Genomic DNA, 27,743 nt, shown 5'->3' with positions numbered 1-27,743 from the left:
ATACATGCATGGGTTTCAAAAGTTTTGCACAAGAATAAACTTGTCTTTTAATTCCACTTTTCTATGAACATTTTGAAGTTCCCTGGTAACGCTCAGTAATAAAAGGCAATGAACTAGTAGTGATGCACACAACAGCCTGGACAAATCTTAAGCTATGTGGTAAAGGCCAAGAGCCAGGCCCAAGGGGCTCCATGCTTAGGGATTCCACGTAAAGGACATTTTTACAAAACTAAATAGATAACACAGAACAGAGGGGTGGCTCCCAGGGTCTGGGGGCAGGAAGGATTGACTACAAAGTGGCATCAGGACACTTTGGGGGTGATTGCAACATTCCGTATGATTGTGGTGACACGGCTGTATGCACTTGTCAAAATCCATTGAACTATTCTTCAAAAAGGGGTGGATACGTCTGACTTTTTATTTTATTCCTAATTTGTTTTGCTTTTTTTTTTTTAATTATTTATTTATTTGAGAGGTAGAGTTATAGACAGAGAGAGAAGTTCTTCCATCCTCTGGGTTCACTCCCAAATGGCTGCAACGGCCAGAGCTGGGCCAATCTGAAGCCAGGAGCCAGGAACTTCTCCAGGGTCTCCCCGACGGGTTCAGGGTCCCAACCCCTGGGCCATCTTCCACTGCTTTCCCAGTTCATAGCAGAGAGCTGGATCAGAAGAGAAGCAGCTGGAACAAAAACCAGCGCCCACATGGGGCGCTGGCACCGCAGGCAGAGGTCTAGCCCTCTACGCCACAGTGCCAGCCCCTTGCATCTTTCTTTTTTAACATTTATTTTTATTCATTTGGAAGGTAAAATAAGAGAGAGAAAGAAAGAGAGAGAGAGACAGAGACAGAAAGAGAAACAGATCTTTCATCTGCTGGTTCATTTCCCAAACCGCCACAACATCAGGGGCTGGGCCAGGCTGAAGCTAGGAGCCAAGAGCTCCATCCGGGTCTCCCATGTGGATGGCAGGGGCCCATGCATTTGGCCTTCCTCTGCTGCCTTCCCAGGAGCTCTATCAGGGAGCTGGATCGCAAGAAGAGCAGCGGGACTAGAACTGGTACTCCTGATACGGGATGCCGGCTGCTGCAGGCGGCGGCTAAACCTGCGGGGCCGGCATGCCGGCCCCTACATCTGACTTTAAAGAAAAATATATCAGTAGGTCAGAAATTTCAGGAAACCAAATAACCTCGAGATTTTTCAAAGGATTTTTCTCCTGCCTCTGGGCTTTACCAAATACCTTGTTGTGTAACACTGTGCTATGACACCTGTGTCAGTCCTTGCTTGTGAGCTTTGTCTTTGTCTTGTGTTTTAGTAGCTCTACGTCCTCACAGTTTTTTAACCTCTAAATTTCATTCATATACAAGAATGTCGGTAATGTGGCTATAAGTTAAGGAGCTCGATTTTAGCATGAACTCCCTTGAACCCATTACCCAACTTCAGAGTTGCTGAAGGCGTCCCCGCCTCCCAGTCTGATTTCCTGGCTGGTCCCCAGAGGCACCCCCTGCCCTGAACTTCATGCTTATCAGACCCTTGCTTTGATTTCTGTAGTTTTACCAGGTTAGCTGGATTCCTACAGAACACAGTGTTTCGTGTCCTTGGCCTGGAGTGCTGTGTAACTGAGGTCGTATTCTAGATAGATTGTGTCAGCCAGGATCTCTCCAGAAAACCAAAGGCCAAAATGAAGAGCTTGTTATTGATGGAGCTACCAGTTGAGGCCCGTGGTGAGGGACCCAGCAGGAGCCGTTGGGGCCCCCAGGGACTCGGAGCCGTCTTGTAACAGGTGCGGGTGAGAGCAGGGTCTCCAGCTGCGGAGCCGTGGCTGCAGGGGAAACACAGGTGCAGAGCAAGGGTGGGCAGTGAAGAGACACCCCCACTTCTTCCCTTCGCCTCCTGAGGTCCTGCTGGCCTCTCCCACGTGGGGTTCTGGCTGGAAGCCCCGGCAGCAGCCTTCCGAGACAGAGCACAGAGAAAGGACAGGGAGCAATCTGAGCAGGGGGGGGGTGGAAGGATCTACCGTCAACGTTTCCACTCAGCACACAACTGTTTTATAGGCTCGTCCCTGCTCTGTGTGTGTGTATGTGTGTGTGTGGCTGCGGGGCACTCATTTTTAAGCACTGTTTAGTACACCCCTGGGTAGATAGACCACAATTTATTAAGCCATTTTCTTCTGGATGGATGTCTTGGTCATTTCTAGGTTTTTTTTTTTTTTTAATTTATTCGAAAGAGTTACAGAGAGAGGTAGAGCCAGAGAGGGAAATCTTCCATCTGCTGGTTCACTCCCCAAATGACCACAATGGCCAGAGCTGAGTTGATCTGAAACCAGGAACCAGGAGCTCCCACACTGGTGTAGGGGCCCAAAGACTTGGGCCATCTTCTACTGCTTTCCCAGGCCATAGCAGAGAGCTGGATCGGAAGAGGAGCAGCCGGGACTTAAACCAGTGCCTGTATAGGATGCCAGCGCTGCAGGCTGGGGCTTTAACCCGCTGCACCACAGCGCCAGCTCCTCTAGGTTTTTAATAAAGAACAAACGCTACAAAGCAGAGTTTTGAGATCATGTAAAGAGGGCTTTGCCTGCAACCAACCAAGAGCCTCATCAAGGGTGGGAGCCCTCAGGGGCTGGCGCTGTGGTGCAGCAGGTTAAGCCTCAGCCTACAATGCTGGTATCCCACATGAGCGCCAGTTTGAGCCTTGGCTGTTCCACTTCCAATCCAGCTCCCTGCCGATGCACCCGGAAAAGCAGCAGAAGGTGATCCATCCAAGTGCTTAGGCTCCTGCCATCCACGTGGGAGGCCAGGATGGAGTTCCTGGCTGCTAGCTTTGGCCTGGCCCAGCCCTGGCTGTTGCAGCCATTTGTGGAGAGTGAACCAGTGGGTAGAAGATCTTTCTGTCTCTCCCTCTCATTCTATCATTGTGCCTTGCAAATAAAATAATAATAATAATAATAAAAAGTGAAGATCTCCTGTGCCAGGTGGGATTAACTGGAAGGGCAACTCATTTTGCTTTCTTCTTGTAAAATATAAACAACATAAGAGTGACTATTTCAGGGCAGGAGTTTATGTGAGCAGTTAGGATGCCGGTGCCAATGCCCACATCAGCATGAGAGCACCTGGGTTCAGTTCCCAGCTCTGCTGCCAACTCCAGCTTCTTGCTCATGCAGATCCTGGGGGGCAGTAAGGATAGCTTAGGTGACTGTGTCCCTGCGGCTCACGTGGGAAACCTGTTCTGAGTCCCAAATCTAGTCCAGCCCTCGTCATTATGGGCACCTGGGGAGTAAATGGGAGCTCACTCGCTCTCACACTCAATCAAATCAACACAGAACAGATCCCTGAGCGGCGCTATGGCGTAACAGGTTAAACACCTGCTGCAGCACCAGCAGCCCATATGGGCACCAGTTTGTGTCCCAGCTGCTCCTCTTCCTAGCTGGCTCTTTGTGTGGGCCCCTGTGCCTATGAGGGAGACCCAGATGAAGCTCCTGGGGACATCTGGGGAGTGAACCAGCAGATGGAAGTTCTCCCCCTCTCTGCTTGTAGCTCTGCCTCTATAAATAAATAAAACTCTTTAAAAATGAAAAAAAAAAACACATCAGCAAAGAACTGAAGCATCTTGGTAGTTTCTATTTTTATTTTTAAAAATGTACCAGTTTAGCACTTTCTAGTGCCTACTTCAGTGGCATTAGGTACATTCTGAGGGCATCTTTCTTTTTTAGTAATGAAGATGAACAGCCAGCTGGAATACTTTTTAAACCAAGATTTCTCCTGCAAATTGTATAGATACACTATGTTCCATCCTGTTGTAATTCCCTCATTTATTTTTGAGAAAGGCACTGTTCATTGTTCTTGGTGGGACTGACTTGAGAATATTGCCCAAGGATTTATTTTCGTGGAGCTGATGAGATGGATTTCATCCACCCCCTTCTGAGACATTTGCTCTTCTAGGGTTCCACCCCTGCAAGCCATTTCCCCCTTAACTTCTGGTTTATTTATTTATTTATTTATTTTAAATTGAAAATTATTTATTTGAAAGAGAGAGAGAAGGAGATATACAGAGAGCATTCTTCCATCCACTGGTTCACTCCCCAGATGGCCATGACGGCCAGACCGAAGCCAGGAGACTGGAACTCCATCTGGGTCTCCCACGTCAGTAGCATCCTCACCGCCTTCCCAGGCACATTAGCAGGGAGCTGGATTAGAAATGGAGCAGCTGAGACTCCTGTGGCATGCAGGCATCACGGGCAGGGGCTTAACCCTCTGCACCACAACACCAACCCCTGCCCTTCATGTCTTTGCCTCTGCTTCCTTGAGCTTTGTCTTTGCTGGGACATGGAAAATAATATACTTTAATTTTTTAAAGATTTATTTATTTATCTGAAAGTCAGAGTTACACAGAGAGAGGAGAGGCTGAGAGAGAGAGGTCTTCCATCCGCTGGTTCACTCCTCAATTGGCTTCAACAGTCGGAGCTGTGCTGATCCGAAGCCAGGAGCCAGGAGCTTCTTCCGGGTCTCCCACGTGGGTGCAGGGGCCCAAGCACTTGGGCCATCTTCTACTGCTTTCCCAGGCCATAGCAGAGAGCTGGATTGGAAGTGGAGGAGCCAGGACTCGAACTGACATCCCTATGGGATGCTGGCACTGCAGGCGATGGCTTTACCCTCTACACCACAGTGCCGGCCTCAGCATTTTAATTTAATAGGTGTTGGACCTGTGCTTAGTCGTCAGGGACATTGAGGCAAGCAGGGCCAGGAGCTGGAAGGACACTGTGGCGCGGTAGGCAGATGGGTCACTTCTTTATTTAAGCAGTAGCAGCAACAGCCCACAAGGGCTGGCTCCTTCAATACAGGGTTTTTACACAATAGTGGCCATTAGCCAAGGAGTTACCCTGCAAAAATGTATCAGCCTTACTGGGCCCTTGACCAGTATCAGTGCCCGGTTGCCATGGAGGCATAGATAAGAAGGCATAGCAGCATCAGTCAACACAATTAGGCAACATATTTACCTGGATTTCCTTGGGGTTCCAACGACAGCTGGCTGAGTAAGTTATTAAGGAAAGAGGTTTATTTGGCCGGCGCCGTGGCTTAACAGGCTAATCCTCCGCCTTGCAGCGCCGGCACACCGGGTTCTAGTCCCGGTTGGGGCGCTGGATTCTGTCCCGGTTGCCCCTCTTCCAGGCCAGCTCTCTGCTGTGGCCCGGGAGTGCAGTGGAGGATGGCCCAAGTGCTTGGGCCCTGCACCCCATGGGAGACCGGGAGAGGCACCTGGCTCCTGCCTTCGGATCAGCAAGATGCGCCAGCCGCGGTGGCCATTGGAGGGTGAACCAACGGCAAAAAGGAAGACCTTTCTCTCTGTCTCTCTTTGTCTCACTGTCCACTCTGCCTGTCAAAAAAAAAAAAAAAAGGAAAGAGGTTTATTTTGCCTCAAGGTCGTGATCCAAGATTAAGGGCAGCGTCTGGTGATGGTCTTCTTGCAAGCAGAGCATCTGGGCATCACATGGCAAGAATGACTTCCAAGAGGGTGGGTGTTGGGCACAGTGGTTAACATGCCGCTCGGGACACCTGCCTCCCATATCTTGTGTGCCTGGGCTTGAGTCCTGACTCTGTTCACAATTCCGGTTTTCAACTAGTGTGTACCCTGGGAGCCAGCAGTGATGGCTCAAGTAGTTGGGTCCCTGCCACTCACGTGGGAGACGTGGATTGAGTTCTGGGCTCCTGGCCTCCCCTGGCTGTTGTGAGCATTTGGGGAATGAAACAGAGGGTAGAAGATACCCCCCTCTCTCTCTCTCTCTCTTTCCCGGCCTTTCACATAAATGAAAAATAATTTTAAACATTTTTTAAAGATTTATTTATTTATTTGGAAGGCAGTTACAGAGAGGCAGAGAGAGAGAGAGAGAGAGAGAGAGAGAGATCTTCCATCTGCTGGTTCCTTCCCAAATGGCCACAACAGCAGGAGCTGAGCCAATCCAAAGCCAGGAGCCAGGAGCTTCTCCCAGGAATCTCATGCAGATGCAGGGGCCCAAGGACTTGGACCATCTACCACTGTTTCCCAGGCCATAGCAGAGAGCTGGATCAGAAGTGGAACAGCTGGGACTCGAACCGGCACCCATATAGTATTCTGGCACTGCAGGTGGCAAATTTTACCAAATAATTTTTTTAAAAAAGAGCATACACAACAGACCTAGCTTTTATGGGAGACCCACCCTCAAGCTGACCCATTACTCCACTCATGAGGGTGGTCTTCTAACCTCTTGAAGGTCCCGCTTGGTCCCGCCTCTACTCTCATAATGCAGATCAAATTTCCGCGTGAGTCTCTGACGTCGTGGGGCAGCAGGTTAAGCCACCACGTGAGAAGCTGGCATTTCACATGAGTGCCGGTTCAAGTCTCGGTGGCTCTGCTTTCGATCCAGCTTCCTGCTAATGCTCCTGGGAAAGCAGTGGAAGATGGCTCAAGTGCTTGGGCCCTTGTTACCCTTGTGGGTCATCCTAAATGGAGTTCCAGGCTCCTGGTTTCAATGTGGCCCAACCTTGGCCTTTGCAGCCATTTGAGGAGTGGACAAGCAGATGGGAGATCTCTCCCTCTTTCTTCCTCTGCCTTTCAAATAAATAAGTAAATAAACCTTAAAGAATTCAACATGAGTTTCAAAAGGGATAAACCATACTCAAACTAACCAAATCCCCCTGTCAGTTCTTAAAACCTTAGATTAGAACCCAGAAGTTTGGACAGGTGGCCCTAAAAGCTGTCATTAGGTCCTGTGCCTCCCACCACTCCTTTGAGTAACTGGTTCGCATTCTTTCAGCTCACTCAACGAGTGTTTGTTGAACATCTGTGCTAGCTGGTGCTGCCCCAAGCTCTGAGGATGAGGGGGTGTGTGCTTGGCCTTGGTAGCTCAGGCTGTCCTGGAGAGAGCTCACCTGAGGAAGATGGCAGCTCCCGTGTGCCTACTGGCCTTGCTGTGAACCAGACGGTCTTCTTGGGTTTACCAGTTGTAACAAATAGTTTCTCCAACATTAACAGCCAAATGTTTACCTTTCTAAAAATATACCATCTCCAATTTATTGCATAATTATAGAAATTCAGGTGTTCAGAAGTGTACATGTTTATCCAAGACAAATGAAATCGTATCTACCAAAAACCCTTTGTACCAGAATGGTCAAAGCAGCTTTATTCCTATTAGCCAGTATCAGAACGATGGAAAGAGCCTGGATGTCCCTTTAACGAGAGGGGTAAACAAAGTGCAGTATAGCCCGCTCACTGGATTCCCATCAGCAACAACAAAGAACAGCTGATACATGGACTTGCAGTGGCATGGATAAAGCTTGGAAAAGTGCTCTGAGTGACAAGCAAGTTCTCAGTGAATTTTCCCATTTACATGAAGTTCTAGAACAGGTACAACCAACCTCTGGTGGAAACAGAGCCCAGGGTTGGGGGAGGGGGTGTCAAGGGCAGGAGTGTTGGGGACCTCGGGGGTGACGGCGGCCTTCTACATCTTGAAGTTGGGGGGGGGGGTTGGGGCACACAGGTGCATCTCATGAAACAGGACGCATGTGATTTCCACGTTCCATCAAATGCAAATATTACCTACAAAGGAAAAAAATAGAATCATAAACAAATATTGAACTCTAATGACCAGTTTGCATGCTGAAGTATGGAGGGGCGAGTGTGCTGATGCCTGCAACGTACTACAAACTAAATGTAAAAAACAAAAAGGATTAATGGGGGCAGGCGTTGTGAATATTGGGGTGCCTGGGATCAAGTCCCCCCCACCCCGGCTTCCGACCTTGGCTTCTTGCTGATGCACAGCCCCGGAAGCAGCAGACAATGGCTCAAGTACTTGGGTCCCTGCTACCCACGTGGGAAACCCAAATGGAGTTCCCAACTCCTGGCCTAACCCTGGCTATTGTGAGCACTGGGGGAGTGAAGCAGCAGACGGAAGTTCGCTCTCTGTGTCACTCTTCCTTTCAGATGAAAAACAATGGATTGATGGATGGAGGAACTAGTAGATGCTTAGCAATGTATTAAATAAAGCAAGTAATAACACAAATTGTTGACTTTAGCTGATGGATACTCAGTGTTCTCTGTGAAATTTTTCAACTTAAGTATATTTCAAATTTTCATAATAAGATGCTGGGACAAGAACTGTATTACAAATTGGACAAAGTTAAATAATCTTTCATTTGAAGTTAAAATTTAGCCAAATAAAGCTGGGTTCAAATTCTAGCCCTCAGCTTTCTGGCTGGTCACTTAATCTGTGTCCACTGTAGTGTTCTCATATACAAAATGGAAGTTATTTTACCTTGCAGGGTTTTGTGAGATCAAATCGATGCACTCAAGTGCCTGTGTCCTTCAGCGCACACAGTGGGTGACAACAGATGTGTACACGTGTAGACATACATCACCAGTGATTATGCTGTAGAGATTCAAAGATGATTGACATGAATGTGGACTAGGAAAACCCAAGGAGGCTTCCTGAAGTATGGTTTTTTTTTTGTTTTTGTTTTTGTTTTTTTAAAGTCGAATTTAGACAGAACAAATCAAGTACATTTGTAGTTAGGAGAAACAGCCCGAGGAAAAGTCTAGGAACAAAAATGATGTTAAAAGGGAAAATTCCATAGGCCAATTATGTCAAGTAGCGTTTATTTCAGCAAACAAGAACAAAAACAAAGAAATGGCTTGCGAACTAGGCAGCTCGCAGCACCAGCGCAGGTTCTGAGAACTCCAGCAGCAATGTGGTCTGACAGCATTTATAGAAAAATGGCAGTGAGGCATAGAAAACAACTTAATTGGCTAAAGCTTAGTCAAGGAGTCAGTTGGTTACAGCTGAGATAATTGGTTCCAGGGCCCCCTGCAACCGACCCTAGCTCTTATTGGTTTAGCCTGTTGGGCCCAGGGCAAGCCCAGTCCAAATGCATGGTCTGTTACACAACTTAGCGAGTACATACCAGCCAGCTTGGTGAAGGGGGTGGACCCTCCATTTAGTTTTTTTCAAGAGGAAATAAAAGCATCTGTGTGTTACGAATCCCTGAACCCTTAGGCATGCCCCCGGTGTGTCCATTTTAGGATCAGGGTCTTTAAAGCCAAGGCAATATTCAGTTGATGGAAAGTAGAATTTGTCTATCCACTGCTTTACAGCTTTCTTGGAGTAAAATCTGGTTCTGTTTCTTTCTTTCTTTCTTTTTTTTCTAATTTATTTGACAGATAGAGTTAGACATTGAGAGAGAGAGACACAGAGAGAGAGATCTTCCAACTGCTGGTTCACTCCTCAGATGGTTGCAACGGCCAGAGCTGTGCCAATCTGAAGCCAGGAACCAGGAGCCAGGAGCTTCTTCCTGGTTTCCCATATGGGTGCAGGGACCCAAGGACTTGGGCCATCCTCCACTGCCTTTCTGGGCCACAGCAGAGAGCTGGACTGGAAGAGGAGCAACCGGGACTAGAACCTGGGGCCCACATGGGATACTGGCACTGCAGGCGGAGGATTAACCAAGTGAGCCACGGCCCCGGCCCCTGGTTCTGTTTCTGCTCTTTGCCAAGACGTGTGCTAATGGATTGGAGAGCACAGGAAGGGAAGCTCTCTGCTGGGGCAAGAGCTCCTCCAGGCCAAGCCTATCCCTACAGGTGAGGATTAGAGACCTCCAAGAGGCCTGGGTGTGGGGGCTGGGGGTGTGGCATGGGGGAGGGGAAGGCAGAGCTCCAATCTGAGCAACTTTCTACATCCCCTGCGCCACCTCTTCTTCCTAGGTGACCACTACCCGGCCTCCTGCCATTCCTGCCCTGGGAAGGGGGGAGTGGGCATGCTGATCCCTGGGGGCTGGGAAGAGGCTGCCTCCCAGGGCAAAATGGGTCTTGCCAATGTGATCAAAGCAGGGACTTCAGGATGGGGAGATCACCCCGGGATGGCCGGGGGATCCAGTGTCTATAGCAGAGGGAGGCGGGAGGCTCAGAGGCAGAGAAGTGATGGACAGAATGGTGCCATCCTTAGATGGAGACACGAGCCCAAGGGCAAGGAGACGGGGTTTGCCTCCGCTGGAGCCTCCAGAAGCTGCAGCCCTGCGGATCCCTGGACTTGGGTCTAACGAGACCCATCTCAGACCTCCAGCCTCCAGCACTGTCACATACAGGACCTGTGCCGTTTTGTCAAGGTGCTAGCACGCGGCTGCAGCAGCCAGAGTCAGATTTGAAAGATGTGATTACGCCGGAGCACACGGATTCCGCATTCAAATCGCTCCAGGGCCCTCCCCCCCCCCCCCCACGCCCAGAATAAATCCCTGCTCTAGTTCCCTGCAGGGCTCACTGCAGCCTGATTAGCCTTCCTTTACTTCCTGCACTACATACACCAGCTCAGCTCTGCCTCAGGGCCTTTGCACTTGCTGTGGCCTCAACCAGGATGCTACCCTCTCCCCCAAACCTTCATAAGGCTTCCATCCTGTTTGTGCCTCTACCGAGCAAACATTGCCCCCAGCAGCATTCCCTGAACACCCAACATCACTCTGTCTACCTCCTTCCCGCCTCCAGGTTTCTTCCTAACACTATCTCCTGAGGTTGTGGTGTTTTTCCATTTGCTTCTTGCCTGCCTCCACAGAAGGTAAGCTGCACGAGGCAGGTGTCGGGGGCACAGAGCATCCCGTGTTGGGGCACCGGGTTCGAGCCCCAGCTGCTCCGCACTTCTGATCCAGCCCCCTGCCAATGCATCTGGGGTGCGGCCAATGACGGCCCAATACTTGGCTCCTGCCACCCACGTGGGAGACCTGGATGGAGTTTCTGGTTCCTGACCTAGTCCCAGCTGTTGAAGATCTCTGTCTCACTTCAAATAATAGGTCTCTTTTTAAAAATCCAAATAATATAAGCATGAATACATTGAAAAGTCTACCCTCCTTTCCTACCCATTGCCCCTCCCCCTTTCCCTAAATCCTCCCTGGGAATGGACTTGTCACCAATTTGGTCATGGCGTCCACAGGTTCTTTTACACAGCATACACACAACTGGCATCAATTTATGCTCCTAAAAATATGTCTGCGCGGTGGAATTATACTCTGCATATTGCTCTGCAACTGGCATTTCCTTCTAACCATGCATTCTGGATCCGCTTCCCTGCCAACACATACACTTCTGTCGTCTTCTGTGTAGCCACATGCTATTGATAACACGAAGTCAACGAGGATGCACTAGAATCTGCTATACTATTATAAACTACTTGGCCAGCGCCGTGGCTTAACAGGCTAATCCTCTGCCTTGCGGCGCCGGCACACCGGGTTCTAGTCCCAGTTGGGGCGCCGGATTCTATCCCGGTTGCCCCTCTTCCAGGCCAGCTCTCTGCTATGGCCCGGGAGTGCAGTGGAGGATGGCCCAAGTGCTTGGGCCCTGCACCCGCATGGGAGACCAGGAGAAGCACCTGGCTCCTGGCTTCGGATCAGCGCGATGAGCCGGCCACAGCGGCCATTGGAGGGTGAACCAACGGCAAAAAGGAAGACCGTTCTCTCTGTCTCTCTATCTCACTATCCACTCTGCCTGTCAAAAAACAAACAAACAAACAAACAAAAAAACTACTTTGCCTTGAATGGTCTTGTACATATATCTCTATGCAATGAGTAGATCCTTAAAAATAAACTATTAGGTCGAAGCGTCGTGGAAGCTCTCTGGGGAGGCAGAACCGGTGTGCGGTGTGTCGTGGAGGCTCTCCGGGGAGGCAGAACCGGTGTGCGGTGTGTCGTGGAGGCTCTCCGGGGAGGCAGAACCGGTGTGCGGTGCGTCGTGGAGGCTCTCCGGGGAGGCAGAACCGGTGTGCGGTGCGTCGTGGAGGCTCTCCGGGGAGGCAGAACCGGTGTGCGGTGCGTCGTGGAGGCTCTCCGGGGAGGCAGAACCGGTGTGCGGTGCGTCGTGGAGGCTCTCCGGGGAGGCAGAACCGGTGTGCGGTGCGTCGTGGAGGCTCTCCGGGGAGGCAGAACCGGTGTGCGGTGCGTCGTGGAGGCTCTCCGGGGAGGCAGAACCGGTGTGCGGTGCGTCGTGGAGGCTCTCCGGGGAGGCAGAACCGGTGTGCGGTGCGTCGTGGAGGCTCTCCGGGGAGGCAGAACCGGTGTGCGGTGCGTCGTGGAGGCTCTCCGGGGAGGCAGAACCGGTGTGCGGTGCGTCGTGGAGGCTCTCCGGGGAGGCAGAACCGGTGTGCGGTGCGTCGTGGAGGCTCTCCGGGGAGGCAGAACCGGTGTGCGGTGCGTCGTGGAGGCTCTCCGGGGAGGCAGAACCGGTGTGCGGTGCGTCGTGGAGGCTCTCCGGGGAGGCAGAACCGGTGTGCGGTGCGTCGTGGAGGCTCTCCGGGGAGGCAGAACCGGTGTGCGGTGCGTCGTGGAGGCTCTCCGGGGAGGCAGAACCGGTGTGCGGTGCGTCGTGGAGGCTCTCCGGGGAGGCAGAACCGGTGTGCGGTGCGTCGTGGAGGCTCTCCGGGGAGGCAGAACCGGTGTGCGGTGCGTCGTGGAGGCTCTCCGGGGAGGCAGAACCGGTGTGCGGTGCGTCGTGGAGGCTCTCCGGGGAGGCAGAACCGGTGTGCGGTGCGTCGTGGAGGCTCTCCGGGGAGGCAGAACCGGTGTGCGGTGCGTCGTGGAGGCTCTCCGGGGAGGCAGAACCGGTGTGCGGTGCGTCGTGGAGGCTCTCCGGGGAGGCAGAACCGGTGTGCGGTGCGTCGTGGAGGCTCTCCGGGGAGGCAGAACCGGTGTGCGGTGCGTCGTGGAGGCTCTCCGGGGAGGCAGAACCGGTGTGCGGTGCGTCGTGGAGGCTCTCCGGGGAGGCAGAACCGGTGTGCGGTGCGTCGTGGAGGCTCTCCGGGGAGGCAGAACCGGTGTGCGGTGCGTCGTGGAGGCTCTCCGGGGAGGCAGAACCGGTGTGCGGTGCGTCGTGGAGGCTCTCCGGGGAGGCAGAACCGGTGTGCGGTGCGTCGTGGAGGCTCTCCGGGGAGGCAGAACCGGTGTGCGGTGCGTCGTGGAGGCTCTCCGGGGAGGCAGAACCGGTGTGCGGTGCGTCGTGGAGGCTCTCCGGGGAGGCAGAACCGGTGTGCGGTGCGTCGTGGAGGCTCTCCGGGGAGGCAGAACCGGTGTGCGGTGCGTCGTGGAGGCTCTCCGGGGAGGCAGAACCGGTGTGCGGTGCGTCGTGGAGGCTCTCCGGGGAGGCAGAACCGGTGTGCGGTGCGTCGTGGAGGCTCTCCGGGGAGGCAGAACCGGTGTGCGGTGCGTCGTGGAGGCTCTCCGGGGAGGCAGAACCGGTGTGCGGTGCGTCGTGGAGGCTCTCCGGGGAGGCAGAACCGTGTGCGGTGTGTGTGTACACGCGGGGATTTGTTCTAAGCAGTTGCTCCTGCAGCTATGGAAGCTGGAATCTGCAGCTGGAGTCCAAAGGCTGTCGGGTTGGGGATCCAGGAAACAGCCGATGTCTCAGCTCAAGTCCAAAGGCCACCTGCTGCCGAGAGCCCGCGTGCTCAAGGGAGGCCAGTGTCATTCTGTCCCTTACCAACCCGACAGGCACAAACGGTATCCATGTTGGTCTAATTTCCATGTACCCCTCCTGCATGAAAATATTTTTAGAGAACGCAAGTGTTGATGGAGATGTGAAGGAATCCTCGTGTGTTGCCGGTGAGGGTGAGACATGGTGTGGCAACTCCTCAAAGATTAAACACACACTTACCACGTGATCCCTTAATTCCACTTCTGGACAGAAGTCTGAACGAAACGAAAGCAAAGACACAGTAAATAGTTGTGCACCCATGTTCATAGTAGCATTATTCAGAGTAGACTAAAGATGGAAGCAACCCAAAGGTGCATCCACAGATGAATAGATTTTTTTTTTCTTCATTTCTGTTTTTCTTCATAGAGAAAAATGCTCATTTTTGATGCTGACCAAGAGGAAGCATGGTGCCTCCAGAGCATGCCCGGCTCTGCCCCAGCTCCCCGGCTGTGCTTATCCTGGTATCTAAGAGTCCACTTCATTGGCGTGAGCTTTGCTGAATTTAACATTTAGTTCACACTCGTTTTGGGAAATAAAGGAGATAAGGAGAAGTGAAGCGTAACGTGACAAATCACGCAGTGACAGTTAAGGCTGTTTTTAAATTCATTGCTTTTGAAAGCCCAAAGCAGCACCGGTGGAAATTAGTCTTGCACATTTTACTGTGCAGCCACATCCTCACAGAAACACATCCAAGCATGCAAGGCTCTCAGCGTGTCCTCTCTATGCGTCATGCAGAACGGATCAGTGGCCTGTAACATTCTCGTAACTTGAATTTAGTTTCCATACGTTTTTAAACTAACATGTTCTACTACTACCATTAAGGGCTTTCAGAGACAAAAATTTAATAGTTCAGAATCTGCAGTGATGAAATCCAACCTGAAGCCCCGTAGCAACCTTTGCCACTGAGGATAGAAGACATTTCAGGACTTGGCAAAGCCACGTGCTAAGCCAGACTGTACGCTCAACCGCAAGTCGTTACAGTCCCGTGCCTTGTCGAAGGCTTTGCTTTGCAATGTGTATCAGAGTAGAGGTGGGGACACCCCACGGAAGTCTAGCCGTTGTCAGCTCCGACGGCCTCTGAGGAAGTGAAGCCAGCACATGTGGAGCCCTGTGTGCCAGGCACTGCGTCTGAGCCTCTGAGAACGGTGTGGCCATCCCCCCGCGGCAAGCCCATGACCTGCCCCTTACAGCTGAGAGGCGGGGAAGGGAGCGGTGGGCAGCGTCTGCATCGGCGCTGGGGCCCGAGTGCCTTCTCCCCCTGCCCCCACTTCTTCCCTTTCAGTACCTGGATGGCTTCACCTTTCCACGCTCTCAAAAACTCGCCGGCATCCATTTGTCTTTTTCTTCTTGGAAACAACCTTTGTGGACTCAGCATCTGGGTGGTAAGATGTGATCCTAAAGGTGAAGCCAGCCACGTTGGGTTTTGGAAAAATAGCTTCTTGTTAAATGGACTCTGCATCCAATGTGCACAGCTTCAAAGGTGAACGGACACGTGTTACCTGTAATGGAAATATCTGTTTTCCTGTTCATTCACTTTTGATTTCCCACTTCATTAAAAAATATCCATCCTTATTTGCTTTAAAAAAATATAGAAGGGGCAGGGCGAACACCTGTGGGTGGCTGCTGGGACTGGCTGACTGGCACACAGGGCTTCAGTACATCATGCTGCCTTAGGAATCATTTTTCTTTTTTTTTTTTTTTTTTTTTTTTGACAGGCAGAGTGGACAGTGAGAGAGAGAGACAGAAAGGTCTTCCTTTGCCGTTGGTTCACCCTCCAATGGCCGCCGCGGTTGGTGTGCGGCGCACCATGCTGATCTGAAGGCAGAGACAGGTGCTTCTCCTGGTCTCCCATGGGGTGCAGGGCCCAAGCACTTGGGCCATCCTCCACTGCCCTCCCGGGCCACAGCAGAGAGCTAGCCTGGAAGAGGGGCAACCGGGATAGAATCCAGCGCCCCAACCGGGACTAGAAGCTGGTGTGCCGGTGCCGCAAGGCGGAGGATTAGCCTAGTGAGCCACGGCACCGGCCAAATCATTTTTCTTAAAACCCTGCAATGAGGGCTGGTGCTGTGGCACAGCAGGTTAAAACCCCAGCCTGAAGCGCCAGCACTCCATAAAGGCACTGGTTCAAGACCTGGATGCTCCACTTATTATCACTTATTAGTGATACAAACTAGTCAACCTTTAATTGGTTAACTAGACAAACTAGTTAACGAGAACCATGCATTCTTGACTTCTCAAGTTAAATTGGACATGTGTCAAATGTGGGTTAGGGGCCAGCACTGTGGCCTAGCAGGTGAAGTCACTGCCTGCAGTGCTGGCATCCCATGTGGGTGCCAGTTCATGTCTTGGCTTCTCCACTTCCCATCCAGCTCCCAGCTATGGCCTGGGAAAGCAGTGGAAGATGGCCCAAGTGCTTGGGTACCTGCACCCACTTGGGAGACCCAGAAGCTGCTCCTGGCTTCTGACTTTGGATCAGCTCAGCTCCGGCTGTTGCGGCCATTTAGGGAGTGAACTAGTGGATGGAAGACCTCTTTCTCTCTACCTCTCTCTGTAACTGTATTTCAAATAAATAAAAATAAATCTTTGAAAAAAACCCTGCAGGGGCCAGCACCATGGCTCACTTGGTTAATCCTCTGCCTGCAGTACTGGCATCCCATATGGGCACCGGGTTCTAGTCCTGGTTGCTCCTCTTCCAGGCCAGCTCTCTGCTGTGGCCCGGGAGGGCAGTGGAGGATGTCCCAAGTGTTTGGGCTCCTGCACCTGCATGGGAGACCAGGAAGAAGCACCTGGCTTCTGACTACGGATCGGCACAGCGCTGGCTTGGCCGGCTGTAGTGGCCATTTGGGGAGTGAACCAACGGAAGGAAGACCTTTCTCTCTGTCTCTCTCTCTCACGGTCTATAACTCTACCTGTCCAAAAAAAAAAAAAAAAAAAACCTGCAATATCCAAATTATGGTTTGACTACATGATGAGCTATTAAGCAAGCATTTTGGCATTTACAAGCAAAGAAAAATTCAAACTTGTATGAAGACAATTCCACGTCTAAAATAACTATTTTGTGCTTCTGCAATTGAACGGCTTTATTTCTCAAGTTTTAACAAAAAGTAATCCTAACTTTTATGATCTTTTAAAACCAATTGCCACTTTTAAAACCAACTCTCACCATATAGTTAAGCTTAATGTCAACAAACGTTGTTTTTCAATTATTTTCACTGCAAATTCAAGGAACACCTGGGGACTGTGATAAGCAGATGTGGCCTTAGGTCCACCTGCATGGATTAGTAAGAGATTACTCATTTTAATCTCAAACGTATTGAAAAGTCTAACATCTGAATGTCTGGCAAGTTCCATTTCTGAAATAAAATACTAGGAACGCTATCTAGAGCTGAATTCACGGACATGGGCTTTCACAGCATGAGAAATGTCACACAACAGGCCGCAGAACCACTATTTCGGCATAACCACGGAGCACAGAAAGCAGCCTGAGGAGAATACTTGCCTGTTTGGTAGCTGTCTAAAGAAGTTAATTATGGGTGTGGTTAGCTGTTCTGAATTTCCTGAGGTTTTCCCAATGAGCATTGTCTGCTACTATAACTACACACAACTCTCCTGGTAGCGGCCCGATACCTGGAGCTCCCATTCCCACACACAGAATCCTTTCACAGCCAGGCCTCAGACTGCTACGACAGACCCTAACTCCCGCTGGGGCCTCCCATGAACATCATGACCCAGGCCCTGGGCTCCAGAGACTGTGACTAACATATTAACCTGTATTATTTTTTTTTTTTTAAGATTTATTTATTTGAAAGGCAGAGTTACAGAGGCAGAGAGAGACAGAGAGGTCTTCCATCTGATGGTTCACTCCCCAGATGGCCGCAATGGCCAGAGAGTTGTGCCGATCTGAAGCCAGGAGCTTCTTCTGGGTCTCCCACGTGGGTGCAGGTGCCCAAGGACCTGAGCCATCTTCTACTGCTTTCCCAGGCCATAGCAGAGAGCTGGATCAGAAGTGGAGCAGCCAGGACATGAACTGGTGCCCCTATGGGATGCCAGCACTACAGGCAGTGACTTTACCTGCTAGGCCACAGTGCTGGCCCCTAACCCACATTTGACACATGTCCAATTGAACTTGAGAAGTCAAGAATCCATGGTTCTCATTAACTAGTTTGTCTAGTTAACCAATTGAAGGTTGACTAGTTTGCATCACTAATAACTTATCTTTTGGGTGAGCGTTGTGGCATAGTGGGTTAAGCTACTCCTGGTTCGAGTCCTGACTGCTCCACTTCCAATCCAGTTCCCTGCTAATGGCCTGGGAAAGCGGCAGAAGATGACCCAAGCATTTGGGCACTGCACCCATGTGGTGGACTTGGATGATGTTGCTGGCTTCAGTCTGGCCCAACCCCGGCTGAAGCCTGGGACAGTGGCATCCCATATGCGTACCAGTTCAAGTACTGTCTGCTCCGCTTCCAATCCAGCTTCCTGCTGATTCACTTGGGAAAGCAGTAGCAGATGGCCTGAGTGGTAGGGCTCCTGATACCCACATGGGAGACCAAAATGGGAGTCCCAGCTCTGGCCACTGCAGCCATTTAGGGAGTGAACCATCTGACAAAGACCAGACTCTTCCTGTCTCTGTAACCCTGCCTTTCAGATAAATTAACCTTTTAGTTATCTTCCATTTACCTTATCTTAGGAAAGGTTTAAAGCTGAGACAGTCTTCCACCTGCTGGTTCACTCCCCAGATGCCAACAGCTGGGGGGTGTGCCCAAAGCTGAGAGACCCGGAAGAAGCTCCTGGCTCCTGGCTTTGGATCGGTGCAGCTCCAGCAGTTGTGGCCATCTGGGAAGTGAACCAGCGGACGAAGACCTCTGTCTCTTCCTCTCTGTAACTCTTTCAAATAAATGAATCTTTAAAAAAAAGTTCTTTCACAAATGAAAGAACATCCTATTCATTTTGTCCTAACGGGATAACGTGTAGCCTTAATGATACACCTGAGTAACTGATATATTGACATAAGACCTTAAAAAGCATTTCCATTTTTATTTTCTATATTTAAGTTCTATCCATAAGCTGAAAAACCTTACTACATGTGAGGAAAACTAATCATTCCTTTGAAATATATTGTGACAAGAATCTGTGTGACTTCCAAGCATTTATCATTCCTAAGGCTTTGAGGACTTGGTAGTTGACAGATGGGTTGTAGAATTAAAACTTTTTCTTCCCTTAGCTTTTCGACATCCTTTTTAACTGCTACAACACATGCCAACAAAGTCGGGCAGTCATAAGAGATATTTACAACAGGGAGTCAATGTGTGTACACCCCACTATGAAACTCTTAAACTGAGAGCCAAGAGTGCTTACCAGTGTCACAACCACCAACAACCAGTTCGAAGTCTGACAACGCTTCTAGGTCCCAGTTCACCCCACGTCACCATACTGTTCTCCAATAGGTTCACTAGCCCTATGAATTCTCTCAATGGCCTAGAAGTCCTGAGTTTATATGTATATGTATTATTTATTTGAAAGGCTGAATTCCAAGATCTTCCATCTGCTGGTTCACTCTCCAAATAGCTGCACTATCTGGTGGTGGGCAGGGCCAGAGAGGAGCTTCTTCTGGGTCTTCCACATGGGTGCAGGGGCCCAGCGTGCTAACACATTAGCAGGGAGCAGCTTGGACTAGAACACTGTCCTAGGCACTGGCCCTGAAACTCCTGACCTTAAAGCAACCCTGCCTCATAATCAATGAACACGCAAATCACACACCAAGCATACAGTTCTATATTCTGCTTCAAGGTCCCCTTTAGGGGTAATCTTGACAAGGTCTTTCTTCAGCCCAGTTTCCACATTTGCCCCATCAGTGCAGCTGCCCTACACCAACACATGTGAAAACACACCTTGAAAATGGTGCTGTGCACAGCAGGTTAACTCTGGCCTGAAGTGCTCGCATCCCACATGGGCGTCAGGTTGACATCTGGCTGCTCCACTTCCGATCCAGCTCTGCTATGGCCTGGGAGGGCAGTGAAGGATGGCCCAAGTCCTTGGGCCCCTACACCCACATGGGAGACCTGGAAGAAGCTCCTGGTTCCTGGTTTCAGATGGGCACAGCTCCGGCCATTGCGGCCACCTGGGGAATGAACCAGTGGATGGAAGACCTCTGCCTCTAATTCTCTGTGTAACTCTTTCAAATAAATCTTTAAAAACCAGTCAGCCCCTGGAAGAACAGGACTGTACAGACACATGTAAAACTTCACTTCTGCTCCTCCCGCAATCCGTACCCACTGCTTAACCGAAGAATGACGTATTTTGCTTCAGAGGACGCTAGACTGCTTTCCCTTATTCAACCAGGAGCACCACACATTTCAGAGTCTGCTTGTTCAAGAACCACAACTTAACATTCTTTAAATTTTAAACACTTTAGAAAGATCCAATATGGAAACTAACTTGAGGTGGACTTTACACCATGTGCTTCAAAGCATTTGTCCATAATTGAGATTTTATTGGTGTTGAGAATCAGCACACACATTTTAATTTGTACACAATTCTTAACATACGTACCAAAAATCTAAAAAGCCATGAATTGTCCTTTTTTTTTTAAAAGTTATTCCAGTGACTTTCCAGCTTCAAATTTGGAGGCAACTCTTCCTTAAGAGGCTATCAAGTACAAGTATCTTCAAATGTTGCTGTTACATAAATCCCACCCATTCACAATAGAATAAGCATATACACGACACTCGAATTTTCAATCTTTCACGGCACATTAACAAAATCATTAGGAAAACTGGACTACCACAACCAAAGATGTTACAGAGTGCACATGGTTCTGACAGAACAAGGAGTGGTTTTCTGCAGGAAACAATTCTACAAAACACGGGAGAAGTAACAAAATATTCAAGACAGATTAAATGCACAATTGAGACTCCAAATTGCCATTTAGTATGCGTTGTACTGTAGGATATAAAAACCACCCCCACCTATGGAATGTTAAGCTGACACCCAAGACAGTCAAAGCCTCCCAGAATTCAATAAGCCACTATTTTCTGGTTGTACCAAAAAATAAACAACCAGCAAATGATTTCACCTCTTAAAAAAAATCATTTACACTTAAAAAATGGGATGAGGTGGGCTTCCCTCCTTCTTAAAAATGTTTCTAGAGCTACTAAAAAACTTGCATTTACAAAATAGTTGATAAAAATATTCCTCTGGATTGTACAAGAAGGGAGACAGGGACCACTGTAACACATGGTGTATGGTATTAATCGGACTTGGCTTCTTTCTCTTCTGCTTCATCAGAGGCTGGACTCTGCAAATCAAGGGAAAAATGATATGATCAAACATTTGATTTTTGTTATTGCTATGATCTTCGAAATCTTAAGTACCCGAAACAATGTTAAGTTTTTACTTGTACCCAAATACCAGGTCTCAAAAATACAATCTTCATTATTTCTAGATCCCGTAACCTTCACATGAATACTCGTGGCTCTTTCCGTGCTCATGCACAGGCACCTAGCAGACCTGTGAGCTGCTCCACACACATTCCCAGCTGAGAGCATTCTGTCCTCCTTCAGCTCTGCCTGGTGATTTTACTTTTGGCCTGCAGGCATGATGTCCCTACTGTTGCTAAATGCCTTACCGAGAAAATACATGTGCTGGACAGGCATGTTCAGATGTGCTGCTGGTTGTGAGGTCAACATTATTGTGTTCACAACATTAAATAACATGTCTATAAACAGAAACACACACAAAAAGCTAAACACTTGTCAGCTGATGAAAATGGGATCAAGGCTTACAGGAACCTAACCCTGTGCATCTCGAAGGTTCAGTTGTTAGGTATTTACGGCAATCTTACCATAAGTACTACTGAGAATATGGACAATCAACAATAATTTGATAGCATGTGCTAGGTCAAGTTCTTCTGTAATTGAAACTGTATCTGTAATGTGATCCTAGTATCATGTGTTTGATGTGATTAGAACTAACTACGGCCTGGGAAAGCAGTAGAAGATGGCCCAGGTGCTTGGACCCTTGTACCCACATGGCTCCTGGCTTTAGGCTGGCCTAGCTCCAGCCATTGCAGCTATTTGGGAAACAAACTAGCAAATGGAAACTCACTGTCTCTCCCTCTAACTCTACCTTTCAAATAATTAAATCTTAAAAAAAAGGCTATTCATCAAAACTGGTATATTCTTCCATATTTTTTTTTTTAAGAAAAAAGCTTCCGGCCAGCGCCATGGCTCACTTGGCTAATCCTCCACCTGCAGTGCTGGCACCCCGGGGGTTCTAGCCCCGGGTTCTAGTCCCGGTTGCTCCTCTTTCAGTCCAGCTCTCTGCTGTGGCCTGGGAAGGCAGTGGAGGATGGCCCAAGTGCTTGGGCCCTGCATCCGCATGGGAGACCGGGAGGAAGCACCCGGCTCCTGGCTTCAGATTGGCACAGTGCCAGCCATAGCAGCAATCAGGGGAGTGAACCAACGGAAGGAAGACCTTTCTGTCTCTGTCTATAACGTTGTCAAATTAAAAAAAAAAAAAAAAATAGCTTCCATTCCTTTTGCCACAGCTTAAATCTACATCACTATGTTGTCCTGAACAAGAGGCTAAACAAAAACACTGTCTTCATTAGCAACAATGGGGGAAAAACATGCCTAGGCGCAATGGAAATTAAGTGGAATGTGTTTTTTTTTTTTAAATTTTTGACAGGCAGAGTGGACAATGAGAGAGAGAGAGACAGAGAGAAAGGTCTTCCTTTGCCGTTGGTTCACCCTCCAATGGCTGCCACGGCCGGCACGCTGCGACCGCGCACCACGCTGATCCAAAGGCAGGAGCCAGGGGCTTCTCCTGGTCTCCCATGCGGGTGCAGGGCCCAAGCACTTGGGCCATCCTCCACTGCACTCCCGGGCCACAGCAGAGAGCTGGACTGGAAGAGGGGCAACCGGGACAGAATCCAGCGCCCTGACCAGGACTAGAACCCGGTGTGCCAGCGCCACTAGGCGGAGGATTAGCCTGTTGAGCCACGGCGCTGGCCTGGAATGTGTTTTTTAAAAAGTGTGAAGCCAGGGCTGGTGCCATGGCTCACTTGGTTAATCCTCTGCCTGTGGCGTTGGCATCCCATATGGGCGCCGGGTTCTAGTCCTGGTTGCTCCTCTTCCAGCCTAGCTCTCTGCTATGGCCTGGGAAAGCAGTGGAGGATGGCCCAAGTGCTTCAGACCCTGCATCCACGTGGGAGACCAGGAAGAAACGCCTCGCTCCTGGCTCTGGATCAGCACAGCTCCGGCCATTTGGGGAATGAACCAACAGAAGCAAGTCCTTTCTATCTCTCCTTCTCACTATCTGTAACTCTCTCAGATAAAATCTTAAAAAAGTAGAGCCATGCAAAGAATATAAAATCAAAATGAAATTTCAACCATATTCTAATGTATTAGGATCTAATACACTGCAACAGCTCTGCAGACTGAAATTTGAATAAAACTCATTTAAATAAAGCCCGAGGTCACGTTAAAGAAAAATGAGCCTTACAACTGCTGAGTAAATCTTTTCTAAAACACCAAAAACTACAGACTGTACAACCATAAGCAGTGGATCTATTACTAGTGAAACTGAGTATATATAACAGCTTTTTCCAGTAAAAACGCCATTGACAAATACTTTTTAAAATTTATTTGACAGAGTTCCCATGCGGGTGCAGGGCCCAAACACTTGGGCCATTCTCCACTGCCCTCCCAGGCCACAGCAGAGAGCTGGACTGGAAGAGGAGCAACCGGGACTAGAACCCGGCACCCATATGGGATGCCGGCAACACAGGAGGAGGATTAACCAAGTGCGCCGTGGCACCAGCCTGACAAATACACTTTCGAGATCTAATGCACAGCAGTGTCTGTCCATTCACTTGGGGTTACTGTACAAAACCGCTCAACAGAACCAGCCTGGCTTAACTGCGACACAGAACAGTAACCATCCACTGTCAAAATGCAAAGCACACAACAAACACTTCTGACCTCCTCGTTTTTCGTTTCTCCGTTTTCTGCAGGCAAGTCTTCTTTAGCTTCTTGGTTAGCCACCTCGGCCTGTTTTCCCTTTGCTCCTCTCTTCCCCTTTGCTGGCACTTTCTTGTCTGATGACTTATCCTACAACAGAAAAGAAGATCATAAACTTCACACCTCCACTCTGTCTTCCTGAAGACAGGATCTGTAACTGCTGTCATGTCTGTCACACACCGAGTTAACCTGAGTCACTTGATACACCTTTTACCAGAGACAACTTCAGGTCAACCTCCAATGACCAGGAAAACAAGAACTCTTAACAGTGGTTGGTATCCGGCCTCATTAGACATGATGATGGTAACTTCAGCATGGCTACACACCCCTCCATCACCAGTTCTGCACCACACACAAGGAAGGAATCAGGAAAGTCTCTTCCCAATGTAATTCAACAGCCCCCCAATTTCTCATCAGCATCAACAATCAAACTGGCAAATAACCACTGACCTGGCAAGACTGTTACCCTCACATTAAAATCACCCAACTGAAAAAAAGCACCATGCTGTTTGGTCTAGTTCTACTAGCTAACCCCTTGATAACACATGAGTAGCTAAAGGATTAAGTGAATTTATCAGTCTAGGTGTTTAAAGAACCTGAAAAGCACAGGTATTAGCATAACTTAAAGGTCAAAATTTAAGCCATTTTAAAGAAACATGAAACTTTCTGGATGCCATCCATCAACGAGAAGTGGAGAAGCTTTTAAACCTTTGATTTTCTGTAAGGAAGGAATGCAGCATGAATGAAATTACAGTCAAGTCCACCCACAGGTTAAGAGCTCCCCTAACAGACACCAACCATAAGGACATGCAGGAACGTTCTGCAAGCTCACTGAGGCTGGGTCCATTATGAAGATGAAATTTAGTAGGGATACTAAGTACCACAGAAAACATTTCTTGCCCCAATTTTCCTTTGTGAAGGTGAAACTGACAGCTTGTTTTACAAAAAACACACAAAAGCCAAGTCTTACCTGCTGGCTTCCCAGTGGGGAAGGAAAAGCACCACTTCTGCTGTTTCAGACTCACCAGGGCAAAACCTGACTCCTTACAGCTTTTAAAACGAACTTCAGAAGATGGGCAAAACACATTACTGAAGCCAACACTCTCAGCCACTATTTTTTGGGCCTTCACGGGACGTTTTCACGGTATTTTGACTTTATATACAGAGAATCAATACATTTGTTTCTGATATTAAAAACTCCACATTGCTGTACTTTGCTTGTAATTCCTTGAACAATTTAAAACGCCAAAGGAGTTTTTTTTTCTGTTGAAAAAACACTACTACGTTTACCATTCACCTTCAATGTGCTTATAACAGCTGCAATTTGTACCTTTAAGGAGAAATTTCCCTGCTACCCAAAACGCCTCAGGGTTTAGAAAACGAACTTCACCGATTCCTACGGTTCCCTGACCCAGGCTTTTAGCAAAGGAGCGCGGAATTCGGTGTTTTTTGTAGAATTCTCTCTCAGGCTCTGAGCAGAGAAAGGGCTCACCCTACAAGACCACGTGGAGCGCTGCGGGTGCTATCAGCCAGCGATTTACGCCTGTTTTGCTTTCCAACGCAAAAACCACCCCTGTACTGGGCACCTGCTGAGCCGCCGCCTCCGACCTAGAGCGTCCCAAGGCTGCCGGCACTCGTGGGTGCCGCGACGCCGCCCCACGGACCCCCAGCGCCGTCAGAAGGCGCAGTCACGGCCTCCGCGAGCACCGTCCTCGGGGCAGAGAGGGGCCGCGCGGCCCTCCCCGGGCCCAGCGCCCGCCGGCATCCGAGGCCACCCCTGCCCGAGCCCCCAGACCCACCTTCCCGGCGGCCTTCTTGGGCTTCGTTTCCACCTTCGCGGGGGCCGGCTTCTGAAAGGCAAAGGCAGCGCGGAGGCTCGCCGCCGGCCGACCCCAACCCCGGCCCCGCCCGGACGCCCCACTCCCCGCCGACCCCGGCTCCGCCCGGCGCCCCACTCCCCGCCGACCCCGGCCCGGCCCCGCCCGGGCGCCCCACTCCCCGCCGACCCCGGCCCAGCCCCCTCCCCGACCCCACTCACCGCCGACCCCGGCCCCGGCCGGCTCCCCACTCACTGCCGACCCCGGCCCCGGCCGGCTCCCCACTCACCACCGACCCCGGCCCGGCCCCGGCCGGCTCCCCACTGACCGCCGACCCCGGCCCAGCCCCCTCCCCGCCGACACCGGCCCCGCCCGGGCGCCCCACTCACCGCCGACCCCACTCACCGCCGACCCCGGCCCCGGCCGGCGCCCCACTCACCACCGACCCCGGCCCGGCCCCGGCCGGCTCCCCACTCACCGCCGACCCCGGCCCGGCCCCGCCAGGCGCCCCACTCCCCGCCGACCCCGACCCCGGCCCCGCCCGGGCGCCCCACTCACCGCCGACCCCGGCCCGGCCCCGCCAGGCGCCCCACTCACCGCCGACCCCGGCCCGGCCCCCTCCCCGACCCCACTCACCGCCGACCCCGGCCCGGCCCCCTCCCCGACCCCACTCACTGCCGACCCCGGCCCCGGCCGGCTCCCCACTCACCACCGACCCCGGCCCGGCCCCGCCAGGCGCCCCACTCACCGCCGACCCCGACCCCGGCCCCGCCAGGCGCCCCACTCACCGCCGACAAGCGCGCCGACCTCCTCTTGGGCTGCGGGAGCGGAGGGGAGAGAGCGGTCAGCCGGGCGCCCCGAGCGCGGCCCCCCGCCCCGCCCCGGCCCGCCCCGGCCCGGCGCTCACCTCCTCCTTGGCCGCCCCCTCGGCAGAGCTGACCTGCGGGAACAAGCGGAGCCGCGAGTGGGCGCAGCCGCCAACCCCGGCCCGCGCCCCGCGCCCCGCGCCCGCCGCCAGAACAATGCCCGGCCGCGTGACGTCAGCCCGCCGCCCCCGGCGCCCCGCGCCGCCGAACGTTCCGGAACGCCCGCTCCCCGCGCCGCCGAGCGCACCCACCCGGCGCGGCCTCGCGGGCGCGGGCGCGGCTTACCTTCCTCTTGGGCATGCTGGCGGCGCGGGGGCGCGTGCCGGTGCCTGCGGGCCGCGGCGCGCCGAGAGCCTTCGCGGAGCTGGGCTGCCTGGCCGCCGCCGCCCGGGCTGCTGGGACCCGCGGCGGGGGCGGTGGGAGAACCGGATGGAACCGGATTGGGAGCCCGCCCCCTCCTCCCCCCGCGTCCCCCGGCCGCGGGCTCCCCCTCCCCGCCGGCCGGGCCGCCCCCCGACCCCCATTGGCTGCGGGGGCCCCCCGGCCGCGCGCGCGCGCCGCAGCCCGCGCCCGGAATAGGCGAGGCCGGCCGTCACTCGACCCCGCCGGCCCGCCCCCGCTCCTGGGCGCCCCCACCCCTTCCCGCCATCTCCCGGGGCCCCAGACCCCGCGGAGGGGGGCGGGGCGCGGAGGCCGGCGCGCCGCACGCTAGCTTGTTTGAAGCGGAGCCGCAAAGTCCGGAGCGCGCGCCGATTGGCGGGAGCGCACCACGTGGCCCCCGGCGTCCCCGCCCACAATCCTCCGGTTACCTGGGCGCCCGCGAGCTCCCCGGAAGCCTCGCTGGCGCCCCGCGGTTGGCGCGCGTCTGACAGGCCGGGACGGGGGCGCGGTGGCGGGTCTCGGAGCGAGCGGCCGTCGGCCCGCGAGGCTGCTGGCCGCCGCAGCCTTCCGGGCCTGAGAGGACGGACTCAGTGCGCAGGCGCCGGAGGGGAGGTCGTGGGAAGGAGAGCAGACGCCCGCGGGGTCGGCGCGCGCGTGGATGCGGCCGTCTCGGCGCGGACTTCCGGTGCTGCGGCGCTGTGGCTCGTCTTCCTGAGGGGCCGCGGCGCGGGACGGTGGCGGGGAGGCGCTCCCGCGCGCGTCCGGCCGGCGCGGCGGCCGCTTCTGAGGCAGCACCTGTCTGACGTGGAGGGAGGCTGCGGCCGGGGCCGTCGCGAACCCCGGCGCCCCCGGGATGGCACGGTTCTGTGTCTTTAACGGAGGCGTGAAAGGCCGCAGCGGGCCGGGGTAACACAGGAAAAGGTTTTTATTTTTTCCCTGTAGACTGTTTGACAGAGCTCCTGGGGTGCTTCCATCACAGGTGGCGGCTAACCCTCTGTCCCTGGGTGCTCGCGTCTCCTGATTTCTCAGTTTAAAATTGCAACTCCGTATTCATTATCTACCATTAAAAAATATTTGCTTATTTGAAAGGCAGAGTTAGATTACGACAGAGATTTTCCATCTGCTGGTTCACTCTCCAAATGGCCACAATGGCCAGGGCTGTGCCAGGGCCAAAGCCAGGAGACAGGAGATTCCTCTA

The 27,743-nt window shown here is 52.0% G+C and overlaps 1 protein-coding gene across 2 annotated transcripts; it reads right to left on the bottom strand.

Moving 5' to 3' along the window:
• Positions 1-19,914: 19,914 nt before the first annotated feature.
• On the bottom strand, positions 19,915-26,536 carry HMGN1 (high mobility group nucleosome binding domain 1). Of its 2 annotated transcripts, XM_062204896.1 has the most exons (6): positions 26,450-26,536; positions 26,206-26,238; positions 26,087-26,116; positions 25,281-25,331; positions 23,443-23,571; positions 19,915-20,756 (listed from the first exon to the last, which is right to left on the bottom strand). In XM_062204896.1, the coding sequence occupies exons 1-6, from the start codon at positions 26,462-26,464 to the stop codon at positions 20,709-20,711; spliced, it is 306 nt and encodes a 101-aa protein (XP_062060880.1). In that variant the 5' UTR covers positions 26,465-26,536; the 3' UTR covers positions 19,915-20,708. The 2 variants fall into 2 exon arrangements, with proteins under 2 accessions (XP_062060880.1, XP_062060885.1); XM_062204901.1 differs by lacking the exon at positions 26,206-26,238 and having other exon boundaries at positions 26,450-26,479.
• Positions 26,537-27,743: the final 1,207 nt, after the last annotated feature.

This window comes from Lepus europaeus, chromosome 2 (genome assembly GCF_033115175.1).
Source record: "Lepus europaeus isolate LE1 chromosome 2, mLepTim1.pri, whole genome shotgun sequence".
NCBI classification, from domain to species: domain Eukaryota; kingdom Metazoa; phylum Chordata; class Mammalia; order Lagomorpha; family Leporidae; genus Lepus; species Lepus europaeus.
Note: the sequence above shows the minus strand (reverse complement) of the source record. Positions and strands in the feature narration are given on the sequence as shown.

Bases quoted from the DNA above. Each gene is read 5' to 3' on its own strand.
- HMGN1 (XM_062204896.1), bottom strand. The intron at 23,572-25,280 runs GTGGGTCTGGGG...TTTCTGTTGTAG, and splicing joins CCAAGAAGGCCGCCGGGAAG to GATAAGTCATCAGACAAGAA. The intron at 20,757-23,442 runs GTCAGAAGTGTT...CTTGATTTGCAG, and splicing joins GAGAAACGAAAAACGAGGAG to AGTCCAGCCTCTGATGAAGC.